This window comes from Bos taurus, chromosome 10 (genome assembly GCF_002263795.3).
Source record: "Bos taurus isolate L1 Dominette 01449 registration number 42190680 breed Hereford chromosome 10, ARS-UCD2.0, whole genome shotgun sequence".
Classification (NCBI taxonomy): Eukaryota; Metazoa; Chordata; class Mammalia; order Artiodactyla; family Bovidae; genus Bos; species Bos taurus.
This window is the reverse complement of record NC_037337.1, coordinates 17,756,280-17,771,159: the sequence shown is the minus strand read 5'-3', so window position 1 is coordinate 17,771,159 and position 14,880 is coordinate 17,756,280. Positions and strand designations below refer to the sequence as shown.

General features: G+C 38.3%; 1 protein-coding gene across 4 annotated transcripts in view; it reads right to left on the bottom strand.

Moving 5' to 3' along the window:
• The window catches only part of LRRC49 (leucine rich repeat containing 49), a 157,607-nt gene that overhangs the window by 123,884 nt on the left and 18,843 nt on the right, over nucleotides 1-14,880 (bottom strand). For all 4 annotated transcript variants that reach the window (XM_005211301.5, XM_005211300.5, NM_001100343.2 and 1 more), the window contains 2 exon segments: nucleotides 14,644-14,710; nucleotides 8,270-8,413 (listed from right to left, as the gene is read on the bottom strand). In XM_005211301.5, the coding sequence (XP_005211358.1) occupies nucleotides 8,270-8,413; nucleotides 14,644-14,710 (211 nt within the window).

Here is a 14,880-nt window from a genome sequence, read left to right as displayed (position 1 = left end):
TTATGACCAACCTAGATAGCATATTCAAAAGCAGAGACATTACTTTGCCAACAAACATCCGTCTAGTCAAGGCTATGGTTTTTCCAGTGGTCATGTATGGATGTGAGAGTTGGACTGTGAAGAAAGCTAAGTGCCAAAGAATTGATGCTTTTGAACTGTGGTGTTGGAGAAGACTCTTGAGAGTCCCTTGGACTGCAAGGAGATCCAACCAGTCCATTCTGAAGGAGATCAGCCCTGGGATTTCTTTGGAAGGAATGATGCTGAAGCTGAAACTCCAGTACTTTGGCCACCTCATGCAAAGAGTTGACTCACTGGAAAAGACTCTGATGCTGGGAGGGATTGGGGGCAGGAGGACAAGGGGATGACAGAGGATGAGATTGCTGGATGGCATCACCAACTGGATGGACGTGAGTTTGAGTGAACTCCGGGAGTTGGTGATGGACAGGGAGGCCTGGCGTGCTGCAATTCATGGGGTCGCAAAGAGTCAGACATGACTGAGCAACTGAACTGAACTGAATAGGAAAAAGAAAAAGATGTTATAACAGTGGGCAAAGGATAAGGCTATCTGCAGAACAAGCAATATCAATATCAAAAATGGAAAAAAGATGATAGACATTCAATCCCACTAGAAATTCAAATTCAAATCTCAAAATAATACAATTTCATAATTATAAGACTGGCAAAAATTAGAAGGTCAACATCTGACAACATCAAGTGTCAATAAAGTTGTGAAGTTAAAGAAATTCTCAGGGAATGCTGATGGAAATGTAATTTGGTACAACCACTTTGGGGGAAATGTGGCAGTAACTAATAGAGTGAAATGACGTGCATGGTCCTGGCACCAAGCAATGCTTCTCCCAAGTCACCATTTAGCATTATTTTTCAAAGGCAGATTACAACCAGTTTTTCATTAGTCAAGAAATCAATTCAGGGACTTCACAGGTAGCTCACTGGTAAAGAATTCTCTTGCAATGTTGAAGATGCAGGAGACATGGGTTCTATCCCTGTATTGGGAAGATCCCCTGGAAAAGGAAACAGCAACCCACTCCAGTATTCTTGCCTGGGAAATCTCATGGACAGAGGAGCCTGGTGGGCTACAGTCCATGGGGTCACAAAGAGTCAGATACAACTGAGCATGCATGCACAATGTAAATTTTATTTATTAACATAGATTATGGCTAAAACTGTCTGAAAGCCACTGTCCAAGGGAAACTGTTATAATTATGCACAAAAAGATACATACAAAAATATTATTTCTTAACAATAAAAATTAGAAATATTATCCAAAAACAGAAGAATAAATATTTAATCATAATCATACAGTATGATATTATATAACAATGAAAATTAGTGAACTGGAGTGATAGGTATCAACACATATAAATCTCAAAGCATAATAAAAGTAACTTACAGAAGATATGTACTGTTTGATAAAAACTATGTACAGAAGACTTAAAAGCATGCAAAATAATTACTTCATTGGTTAGGGATATATATGGGATTGTTTGGGAATATATATATATACAGGAAACACAAACAGACATGCATAGAAATAAACACCAAATTCATAACTGTGATTACATCTGCAAAGGAGGGAGGGACTGTGTTGGGGGAGGGCTACAGAGTAGGTCTCAACTATATTTAAAAGGCTTTTATTTAAATTCATTGGTTGACACACAAATGTTGCTAATCTTATTTCCTGTTCTTTGGGAATGTTTGAAATGTTTCATAGTTCTTCTAAAGGGAAAGATGTACAAACTAAAAAGATATTTGCTTAGAAACTTATAAAATTTCCAAGAAAAAGATCAGAGAATTGAATACAACTATACTGTATTAAATAGTCCTTGATTTTTATTGTATTAAATTCTTTTCTACACTGAAATTATCAGTGAAGACAGTTTCTGATAAGATGGTAAAGTAGGTGATGCACTTATTTCGTCTCCTTCGCAAGATTCAATGGGTGAAACAAACAAAATAAATGAGCAATTCCACAGAAAATGTTAAAAACAAAAGTTACTAATAGAGCCACACTTTTGATGAAATTTCAGGAAGCTGAAAAGCAGATGGATGTTATTGGAGACAATCTTGAACAAAGAAAACTGCAGCTCAGAACTGGCCTGAGAGATGCTGTACTGCAAACGTGGCAATTCTCTCCATGAGAATGCCAACTTCCACTCTCAGAGTCAGCACAAACAAAACACAGGCATGCACTACGAATAGCTATGACTAATCAAGTAGATGTATAATTAAAGATGTGTCTACTAAACAGCTAATCCTGGAACACCAACAAACCCACTGCCCACCCAGCCCACTCCCACTCCTACCATGCACACACACAATAATGTACAGAGCAGCTGGCCGAAGAAATCCTCAGCTACAGCCTCAGGATCTGTTTCTAACAAACAGAGACTCAAGGAAGGATGGAGAGCATGGGTGTTTTATCTATCAGTTCAGTCGGTCAGTTCAGTCGCTCAGTCGTGTCCGACTCTTTGCGACCCCATGAATCGCAGCACGCAAGGCCTCTCTGGCCATCACCAACTCCCGGAGTTCACTCAAACTCATGTCCATCGAGTCAGTGATGACATCCAGCCATCTCATCCTCTGTCATCCCCTTCTCCTCCTGCCCCCAATCCCTCCTAGCATCAGGGTCTTTTCCAATGAGTCAACTCTTCACATGAGGTGGCCAAAGTATTGGAGTTTCAGCTTCAGCATCAGTCCTTCCAACGAACAGTCAGGACTGATCTCCTTTAGAATGGACTGGTTGGATCTCCTAGCAGTCCAAGAGACTCTCAAGAGTCTTCTTCAACACCACAGTTCAGAAGCATCAATTCTTCAGCGCTCAGCTTTCTTCACAGTCCAACTCTCACATCCATACATGACCACACGAAAAACCATAGCCTTGACTAGACGAACCTTTGTTGGCAAAGTAATGTCTCTGCTTTTCAAAATGCTATCTAGGTTGGTCATAACTTTCCTTCCAAGGAGTAAGCATCTTTTAATTTCATGGCTGCAGTCACCATCTGCAGTGATTTTGGAGCCCAGAAAAATAAAGTCTGACACTGTTTCCACTGTTTCCCCATCTATTTCCCATGAACTAATGGGACCAGATGCCATGATCTTAGTTTTCTGAATGTTGAGCTTTAAGCCAACTTTTTCACTCTTCTCTTTCATCAAGAGGCTCTTTAGTTCTTCTTTACTTTCTGCCATAAGGGTGGTGTCATTTGCATATCTAAGGTTATTGATATTTCTCCAGGCAATCTTGATTCCAGCTTGTGCTTCTTCCAGTCCAGCGTTTCTCATGATGTACTCTGCATATAAGTTAAATAAGCAGTGTGACAATATACAGCCTTGACATACTGCTTTTCCTATTTGGAACCAGTCTGTTGTTCCATGTCCAGTTCTAACTGTTGCTTCCTGACCTGCATACAGGATTCTCAAGAGGCAGGTCAAGTGGTCTGGTATTCCCATCTCTTTCAGAATTTTCCACAGTTTATTGTGATCCACACAAAGGCTTTGGCATAGTCAATAAAGCAGACTTAGATGTTTTTCTGGAACTCTCTTGCTTTTTTGATGATCCAGCAGATGTTGGCAATTTGATCTCTGGTTCCTCTGCCTTTTCTAAAACCAGCTTGAACATTTGGAAGTTCACGGTTCACATATTGCCGAAGCCTGGCTTGGACAATTTTGAGCATTACTTTACTAGCGTGTGACATGAGTGTAATTGTGCGGTAGTTTGAGCATTCTTTGGCATTGCCTTTCTTTGGGATTGGGATGAAAACTGACCTTTTCCAGTCCTGTGGAAAAAGTCCTTTTCCAGTCAGTTTTCCACTGCTGAGTTTTCCAAATTTCCTGGCGTATTGAGTGCAGCACTTTCACAGCATCATCTTTCAGGATTTGAAATAGCTCAACTGGAATTCCATCACCTCCACTAGCTTTGTTTGTAGTGATGCTTTCTAAGGCCCACTTGACTTCACATTCCAGGATGTCTGGCTCTCGGTGAGTGATCACACCATCGTGATTATCTGGGTTGTGAAGCTCCTTTTTGTACAGTTCTTCTATGTATTCTTGCCACCTCTTCTTAATATCTTCTGCTTCTGTTAGGTCCATACCATTTCTGTCCTTTATTATGCCCATCTTTGCATGAAATGTTCCCTTGGTATCTCTAATTTTCTTGAAGAGATCTCTAGTCTTTCCCATTCTGGTGCTTTCCTCTATTTCTTTGCATTGATCGCTGAGGAAGGCTTTCTTATCTCTGCTTGCTATTCTTTGGAACTCTGCATTCAGATGTTTATATCTTTTCTTTTCTCCTTTGCTTTTAGCTTCTCTTCTTTTCACAGCTATTTGTAAGGCCTTCTCAGACAGCCATTTTGCTTTTTTGCATTTCTTTTCCATGGGGATGGTCTTGATCCCTGTCTCCTGTACAATGTCATGAACCTCATTCCATAGTTCATCAGGCATTCTATCTATCAGATCTAGGCCCTTAAATCTATTTCTCAGTTCCACTGTATAATCATAAGGGATTTGATTTAGGTCATACCTGAATGGCCTAGTGGTTTTCCCTACTTTCTTCAATTTAAGTCTGAATTTGGCAATAAGGAGTTCATGATCTGAGCCACAGTCAGCTCCCAGTCTTGTTTTTGCAGACTGTATAGAGCTTCTCCATCTTTGGCTGCAAAGAATGTAATCAATCTGATTTAGGTGTTGACCATCTGGTGATGTCCATGTGTAGAGTCTTCTCTTGTGTTGTTGGAAGAGAGTGTTTGCTATGACCAGTGTGTTCTCTTCGCAAAACTCTGTTAGCCTTTGCCCTGCTTCATTCCATACTCCGAGGCCAAATTTGCCTGTTACCCCAGGTGTTTCTTGACTTCCTACTTTTGCATTCCAGTCCCCTATGAAAAGGACATCTTTTTTGGGTGTTAGTTCTAAAAGATCTTCATAGAACCGTTCAACTTCAGCTTCTTCAGCGTTACTGGTTGGGGCATAGGCTTGGATTACCATGATATTGAATGGTTTGCCTTGGAAACGAACAGAGATCATTCTGTTGTTTTTGAGATTGCATCCAAGTACTGCATTTCGGACTCTTTTGTTGACCATGATGGCTACTCCATTTCTTCTGAGGGATTTCTGCCCGCAGTAGCAGATATAATGGTCATCTGAGTTAAATTCACCCATTCCAGTCCATTTTAGTTTGCTGATTCCTAGAATGTCAACGTTCACTCTTGCCATCTCCTGTTTGACCACTTCCAATTTGCCTTGATTCATGGACCTGACATTCCAGGTTCCTATGCAATATTGCTCTTTACAGCATCGGACCTTGCTTCTATCACCAGTCACATCCACAGCTGGGTATTGTTTTTGCTTTGGTTCCATCCCTTCATTCTTTCTGGAGTTATTTCTCCACTGATCTCCAGTAGCATACTGGGCATCTATCAACCCAGGGAGTTCCCCTTTCAGTATCCTATCATTTTGCCTTTTCATAGTGTTCATGGGGTTCTCAAGGCAAGAATACTGAAGTGGTTTGCCATTCCCTTCTCCAGTGGAGAAGTCAGAATGTGGTCCACTGGAGAAGGGAATGGCAAACCACTTCAGTATTCTTGCCTTGAGAACCCCATGAACAGTTTTATCTATGGAGATGTTTAATAACTGCCACAGTAGAACCAGATGGGGAAGAGGAATGGCAATTTCAGCTGGCACAAAAGATACTAAGGTCCTTCTTATTCCTCCTCCCTGCCCTCACAAAGTAGTGTTTCTTATTTTGATAGTTACACAGTGAGCCTGCCTGTTGTCCACTCACTCTAAGGGGAAGTCTGCCAGTGTGTGGGATTCAGCAAATTACACAAATCTAGTGATCATTCTAGGGAGAGACTTATGGTTAAAAAAGACCTATTCAGCTGTAGAAGAGAGTCAGCCATGCCTTAACATGGTCCTTCATTTAAGAATTACCAGTCACTGAGGAAAATCAAAACCATGAGAAAAAACAAAGCAAAAAAAATAATGTGATAACTGACCCTGGAGAAAAGAAGAGGTAGTTTAAAAAAAAGAGAGAGAGGGGGGAAAAAAGGAATCCTCAGATTTAAAGTCTCTTGGGCCTTCAGGAAAAGGATGCTTCAGAAAAGAAATAGAGTTGGAAAAGTTTATTTATTCTTACACATACACTCACAGTATCCAATAAATTAATACACATGATGCTTATACCATATACATAATATTTAAACCTTTTTCACTTTTAGAAATTAAAACAATTTCCTTTTCCATAAGATGCTTACTGCTGCCTAATCTATAACAGTAATGATTAGGTACTCAGTGGGAAATTCATTAAGCAATTTCCTGGATGTATATTACACATTTTCCAAATGAAGGACAAACTGTAGACAGAAATATGCTAAGGCCAACAGATTTCTGTACCCCACTCTACCGAAGTGTTTGGATTCTTACCACACCCAATGTCCTGAGGACGGATTAAGTCCAGCCTGAACAGTTCCTCGAGACAGCAATGTAACAGATTAACTCAATATGGATGCCTCTTAAAATAAACAAGCCATTTCCAATATTTAAATCCAATCTGGGGAAAGGTTGGCAGAATTTAAAGGTTCTGGAATAAATCTATGTCTTAGAAAAGGTTTTGAAATTATCTCAACCTCCTAGAAAATGTAAGCATTACTTGGCTCAGATTTTCTGGGGAAACTTCAAAATGAAACCAATCTGTCCAGTGAGGCCTAGAGATAAGGTATCAACTGTCCTCCAACTTTTTCAAGTGTACCACTTAAGTTTATGTAATTATTTACTAAGGAACTCGATGGGCTTACCTACTTACTAATGGGCTTCCCTCATAGCTCAGTTGGTAAATAATCTGCCTGCAATGTAGGAGACCTGGGTTTGATCCCTGGGTTGAGAAGATTCCCTGGAGAAGGAAATGGCAGCCCACTCTAGTATTCTTGCCTGGAGAATCCCATGGACAGAGGAGACCAGCAGGCTACAGTCCGTGGGGTTGCAAAAGTCAGACACTTAGTGACTAAACCAACCAACCAAGGAACTCAATGTCTTGAAAAAGTTAAGAATCAGATTGTGCCTTTAAGAGCGCTTACGTGATATCCACAGAAAACCTAATGCAGTTTCTCTGTTGCATATAAACAACAGAAAACTTGTTAAAACTTAATAAGAAACTTTAACAGGAAACTTGTTAAAAAACAAATAGTGTTTTTATAAAGCCTTAGATGTCTTCTTGGCCTGTATCATGTCATATAACTGAAAGTTATTTCTAGAGCTCCTCACATATGCAAGTTCAACATACCTGAGCATTAAGCAGTTATTTAGCTGCTAAACATGAGTAAAACTATAAATCTAACGAAGTTCATCCTCAGAGTTTCAGAGTAGTCTCATGATGCCAGCTCTTTTCCTCCTGCTCACATGCCGCTTTCTATCATATTTATATCTTTTTTTCAGTCAGCAAACCAAAAAGGACTGCAGAGATGATCTAGCCCAATGTCCTCATTTTAGAGAAAAGTAAACTGAATCTCATAGGTGAGCGACTTACCCAAGGTCACACAGTTACGGGATCTTCCCTATAGCTCAGATGGTAGAGAATCTGCCTGCAATGCAGGAGAACCAGGTTCAATTCCTGGGTCAGGAAAATAGAGAAGGGATTGGCAATCCACTCCAGTATTCTTGCCTGGAGACTCCCATGGACAGAGGAGCCTGGCAGTCTACAGGACGTGGGGTAGCAAAGAGTTGGACACAACTGAGCAACTAACACTACACTACTACACAAGTAGTGAGAGATGAAGCAGACCGGCACTGGGCCTCTGATGTCCTGTGCAACAGTGTTCTTTCCTCCAACCAAGCTGCCTTCGAAAAACTGCCAAGAATATGATATTTATGTGTCTTCGAAGCCCTCAGTCTCTCCTCACTGCGTCTTTTTCCTCTCTGTGCAGCAATCTGCCAACTTTCAGTCACCAATAACCGTCTTTCTTATTAATTCTATTTCTATAACAACACAGGAAAGGATTCAAAATTCATTTATCCATAGTTGATTCATTTACTGATAACACTCCTGCTCCTAATTTTACATTTATCTTTTAGAATGGAAAATAACATACCATTTCCCAAACCATAATATTATAAAGCTTAACAATTATATCCACAATTTAAATTCAGAAAAAAACTAAATTACCTTAGACTCCTACTTTACAGAAAGCAATGCTATAACATTTATTTCATTCCCTTAAAAGAAAGGCCAGAAATCACATATTGATTCCATTTTAATACTCACCACAAAAGTAATTTGATTGTGTCGCAGGTTAAGCTCAGTTAGTGAATCCAGCCCATTAAGATTATCAACGTGACTTAAAAAGTTCCTGGCAAGATTTAAAACTCTCAAATCACACAAATGATTGACATTTTCAATTTTGGTAATCTGTTAAAAAAATGAGGTAGGGATGATTAGCAGGCATAAATCTCAGAGGTACATGTTATAAAAATAAAAGACCCAGTCACTGGATTCTGTAACAAACATATTTATATGAAGACATTTCAAAATCTATTTCATGTTTCCTCTGTTATAGATATTATGAAGTTACTTAATTTGTGAAAATTAACTAAAGGAACACATCTTGTAATTTGACCATGGTAATTATTTGAAGTATATTTTACCAAATAATCAATAAGCACTCATTTGGGCATCTCCAAGCAACAGCTAGAACTGGACCTGGAACAACAGACTGGTTCCAAATAGGAAAAGAAGTACATCAAGGCTGTATATTGTCACCCTGCTTATTTAACTTATATGCAGAGTACATCATGAGAAACGCTGGGCTGGATGAAGCACAAGCTGGAATCAAGATTGCCAGGAGAAATATCAGTAACCTCAGATATGCAGATGATACCACCCTTATGGCAGAAAGCAAAGAAGAACTAAAGAGCCTCTTGATGAAAGTGAAAGAGAAGAGTGAAAAAGTTGGCTTAAAACTCAACATTCAGAAAACTAAGATCATGGCATCTAGCCCCACCACTTCATGGCAAATAGATGGGGCAACACTGGAAATAGTGGCAGACTTTATTTTGGGGGGCTCCAAAATCACTGCAGATGGTGATTGCAGCCATGAAATTAACAATGCTTACTCCTTGAACGAAAAGTTATGACCAACCTAGACAGCATAGAGACATTACTTTGCCAACAAAGGTCTGTCTAGTCAAAGCTATGGTTTTTCCAGTAGTGATGTATGGATGTGAGAGTTGGACTATAAAGAAAGCTGAGCACTGACGACTGATGCTTTTGAACTGTGGTGTTGGAGAAGACTCTTAAGAGTCCCTTGGACTGCACGGAGATCCAACCAGTCCATCCTAAAGGAAATTAGCCTGAGTGTTCATTGAAAGGACTGATGTTGAAGCTGAAACTCCAATACTTTGGCCATGTGATGCAAAGAACCGACTCACTGGAAAAGACCCTGATGCTGGGAAGGACTGAAGGCAGGAGGAGAAGGGGACAACAGAGGATGAGATGGTTGGATGGCATCACCGACTCAAAGGACATGAGTTTGAATAAACTCCAGGAGTTGGTGATGGACAGGGAGGCCTGGAGTGCTGCAGTTCATGGGGTCACAAAGAGTCGGACACAACTGAGCGACTGAACTGAACTAAACTGAACTGCCCAGCACTGAGCCAGGTTCCCAGGAAGGTGAAGAGAAATATACGTACTAGCTGCAAAATAGAAACTGTAAGCCTAAGGCATGAGCTCACAATGTTTTGACCAAACAAGACTACCCTCTGAGAGAAAAGACAGAGAAAAGAAATGATACCAATTCTCCCTGTTCATACTCCACTTATACTGTAGGATCCTGAAAGCAGTCAAGAGTCTGAATGGAAAAGGAACTAGGAACCCCAGGAGAGGGTGAGGATAGATATTCTTTATTACTGAAACTGCTTAAGAGAGGAGACAGATAATGTTGAGTCAGGGTACAATATGGTGGACACTGGCTGTTTAGAACAAGAGGACTTGAATTACAGACTATACACATGAACATAAGCAGAGGAATCTGAGGTGCACAAGCAAGGGTGAGTTACAGGGTATGGCCCGTGAAGTGACGAGCGTGCAGCATGACTTTAAGCCCCACTATTGTAATACTGCAAGAACAGCACAAAACAGGGTGAGTTTCTAAATGACCCGGAAGTAGGGCTCCTTGGGAGGGCTTCATCAACCTTTTAATCTAACAGACTTAAGTAATATCGAGTTATTCATAACATTTTTTTTTCTGGACATTAAAATATATAAATTTCACAGTCACTGGAGATTAATTTTCTCATCTGTATTTCCATCACAATATTATTTGAAAATTTCTATTTAACATTTCAAAGCAGATATTGGCTAAAATAGCCTTTTTAAAGACTTAAAATACACTTTCTATGATATTATTTAGCCCTTCTCTTACATTCAAGAAATACCATCTAGATTTCATCTAGATTCAAGAGGAGAAATCTAAGTATATTTATCGCAAATTTAATAATATAAAAGATAAACTATGACCATGCTTTAAAATTTGCACTGAGATTTTTGGTTTAACTAATAATAAAATGAAAACAATTAAAATCTGTAAAAGAAAAAAACAAGGTTATGAGTATTTGCAGATGACAGAACTGTAAAGACACAGAAAATGACATTTCAAAACTAAATAGATGATAGAATTTAAAATGTAAAGAATCAGCAAAAAGTAAAATGGACACTATAGGAAATCAGTAATATCAATAAAAGCTTAAGAAATTCTACTAAAATACTAAAAAAAAAATAGAGATAGGTATATGAAAAAGCAATATGTATATGTATACATGTATATATTTTATATATATAAACCTTCTCTGAACTCAAGAAAGATAAATACACAGAATGAAGGGGCACATGACCTGTGTATCATGTCTTCCCCCTTCTGCTAATAATCCTGGAGCACTTCTTTTAGAAAACTACCTTTCTCCAATTTCATTTGCTCCTGGTGGGACATACAATTAGGATGCCTACATTTTAGAGTCCCTTTTTAGTTTGGTAACTCTGAAAAGAAATGTTGTTAATTCATGCTGCTAAGCTGCTAAGTCATTTCAGTCGTGTCCGACTCTGTGCGACCCCATAGACGGCAGCCCACCAGGCTCCCCCGTCCCTGGGATTCTCCAGGCAAGAACACTGGAGTGGGTTGCCATTTCCTTCTCCAATGCATGAAAGTGAAAAGGGAAAGTGAAGTTGCTCAGCTGTGTCCAACCCTTAGCATGGACTGCAGCCTACCAGGCTCCTCCGTCCATGGGATTTTCCAGGCAAGAGTACTGGAGTGGGGTGCCATTATAGGTATAAATCAGTAATTAAAAAAAAAAAAAATCACTGGGGATATTGTTCAATTTCTTGGTTTGCGAACCGACATGGCAGAATTGGGTGGAACATCTCCGATAGAATAAAATTTGTTACTCTGTTGCAGCCATGGACAAAGTCACAGGAATAGAGCAAATGACAGAATCTTCAAGCAAAAGGTGGTGTATAGTGAGAGCAGAGTTCTTAATCAGTTAATAAATTTCACAGCCAGAAGAAGAGATGATAGGAATGTTCAAAAGCCTAAACTTAGGTCACACTGATCAGAGGGGGTCTTAAGGTAGATAGGAAAGCTTCTCAATACATTAAGGAAAGCTGGATCCTGCAGCTTTTGTATGTGTATGAGTGACCCAGATTGCTCTATGTGGATAAAGATGACCTTCCTATTAAACAACACTGAAAAGAAAGATGTCTGCTTTCAGGCGAGCAATCACAGAAAGGGCAAGCTCTCCCTGAAGGAAAAGATGTCACTGAAAGAACAGATTCTTCTTGAAGCATGTTTGTGTCCACGTTAAAGCAACCATTCAACAGGAGAACATTTTCTGGTAGACAAAAAAAGAAATCTAGGTTATAAATTAAGAATCAGTCTCCCATATTCCTCTGTATTCTCTACTACTCACATACAATCAATTGCTAAATCTTAATGTTTTTACTTAAATATTTATTCAATCTGCCCCTTTGTTACACCCCTATTGTTATTGCTGTAAGTTGTCATCACTTCTCACAAGGATTATTGAATTAGTCTCCCAACTGTTCTCTACCTCCGGTCTCACCTCCCCTCTCTTTCCATTCCCCATCTGTCTCTTGCTCCGGTCTCACGTCCCCTCTCTTTCCATTCCCCAGTCTGTCTCTTGAGCACTATCACTATTCCTCCCAATGTTTGCACATCAAAAAACCAATTACATTTCATTTTACAATGTACACCATGTATCATTATTATTCCCAATGGAAGTAAATTCAAACTATAATAAATATTCACTTAATAGTCTTTTAGTTTTTAAACTATCTGATGCTATTTTTTTAGAGTTGCACATTGTTCAACTTGAGTTAAAACATCCCCTGACTTTTTAGTCACCAAGACTATCTTTGCTTTGAAATACTCCAAATTTTTGCTTATTGGATTTAAATATTTGAAACAAGACTAAGATTTTCACTTAAAATTTCTTTCTTGTATTCACAGAATCTTGAGAAATAATTTGTGTGGTATAAATATTTAATCTTAATACACAGACTACCACAAACATATGCTGGGATTATAGAACACATAATATAGGTCATTTAACAAGGAATAGAGCATTTTTAATCAACATAACGTTGGTAAGTAATCCCTATACAAGATATATAGATCAAGTGATATGTTATTCATTTGCCAGTTGCTCTTATAGATCTTGGGTAATGCCCATGAATTCTTAAAAGTATATTATAATATGAAGAACACATAATAAATGCTTATACATTTTAAAATAAACTTAGGAAAAATATTGCTACCATAAAATGTTTCACTTATATTTATGAACAATATTTAAAATAGGGGGATAAATAAAGACAAAATAGCAATTTCTTAGTACTGCATATAAAGCCCTCCACAATCTGGCCTTATATCTACCTCTCTTGCCTCATCTCTCACCATCCCCCAACATGTGCTGAATTCTCTAGCAGTAAAAAAATACTTACCATGTTATTTTTAGCCTCAGTGCTTTTGTATGTGATATTCTCTTACTGACGAACACTTTAATTCTTCTTCCCCTTCTACCAACATCTATTAATAACAGGCTAACTTTCTCTCTACTAGAAAGACACTAACCAGCCTGCAGGGCTGGACAGTTCCTAGGCCATCAAAAACCCTCCCTCTGTGTGCACATATAGGCAGACATACAGATGGAGCTGGGATCCCAGCCGCTAGCTGACCCCAGCTGCTAGCTGATGCGGCCTATCCAGATCTATCATGGTTTTATTAATAAAATTCGGTTTTCAACAAAACGCTTGGGACTAACAGCTATTAGAGCCCCCAGAGAGATTACACTGAGGTTTATGTCTGACCGACTGCAAGTGGTCTCAACAGGCAAGGACTCCCAGATCATCCCACAATGTACACCTGCCACCTCAGGAGAGGCTTTACCTTCTGCATGCGCATGTAGCTCATGTAGTTATTTAGAAATAAGTATTCTTATTGAAAAGACTAAAATTTAAATGTAAGAGCAAGGGGTTAAAAAAACAGCCAAGATGCTCTGAGAGAGAAGATAAGGAGGGGAACATAACAAACCAGACACAAATTAAGACAGACAAATATGTGGGTAGATAAATTGATCAAACATGATAATGATCCCAGGTTATACAGTAATCAGGGAAATATAAACCCAGACCGTAAGGGGCCACCCCTTTACACCAATTCAATTGGCAATTAAGAAGTATGACAATTCCAAATGTTGAAAAAGATATGAAGCAACAGGATCTATTATGTGTTACTGGTGGGAGTATAAACTGGTACAATCACTTTGGAGAACAATTTGGCATTATCTTTTAAAGTTAGACATTTAAATAACCTATGACCCATCAGTTCCACTCCTAGGAATATACCCTAGAGTAATATAATGTATGGGAGAAACATATATAAGAATGTTCTTAGACATGTTATCCGAGTAGGAAACAAAACAAAAAGGCAAGCAAACAAAAAGGAATCAAGCCAAGTGCCTATCGATAATAAAATGGAGAAAAATGTTTTTGTATAATCAAACCATGGAACATATAACAATAAACATAAACTACAACTACATAATCAAAATAGATAAATCTCAGTAACATAATACTGTATCAAAAAAGCAAACATTAGATGACAATATACAGTGTGACACCTTTTTAAAGTTAAAAAACAATACTACTAAACAATATATTATTTAGACACATGTATATGTGATGAAACCAACTAAAAACACCCACAAAGGGATGATAAATGTGAAATCCACAATAGTGGTAACGGAATAAAGAAGGAACACTTAGGTAGAAGAAAATCAATAGTAATATTCTAGTTCTTGATTTGGGGTTGGCTATTAACTTAATAAAAGACTAAAGAAGAAACAAAATAGGCATAACTACAAGAATTCTGAATGTTTTATGTCTTATCTGTCATTTGCTGTTGAGAAATCTATGTAAATAGACTTAATACCTTAATACCACAGCTAATTTCAGTGAATCAGTAAAGTAACTCTGGAAAAATTCAACACAAGTATAATTATTAAAAGTCCTATGCCAAATTTCCTAGAGCTTTTTCAAAAAAGTAAGTTACAAAAGGGCTTTAATAATACCTGATTTCCATGAAGGTCCAAGACATCTAAGCTCTTTAGATTCTCCAGATTTGAAATTTTCTTAATTCTGAAAATTAGAATGGAAATACAGATGTATCACATCTATTGCAAATCAAAACAGTCTAAGGCATAACTTATTTTAATGTATTCTATTTCTCCAGATAGATATATAGACACAGAAATACATATATACATAGAGAGAGAGATTGTATATAATCACATATATTAAAAAACATA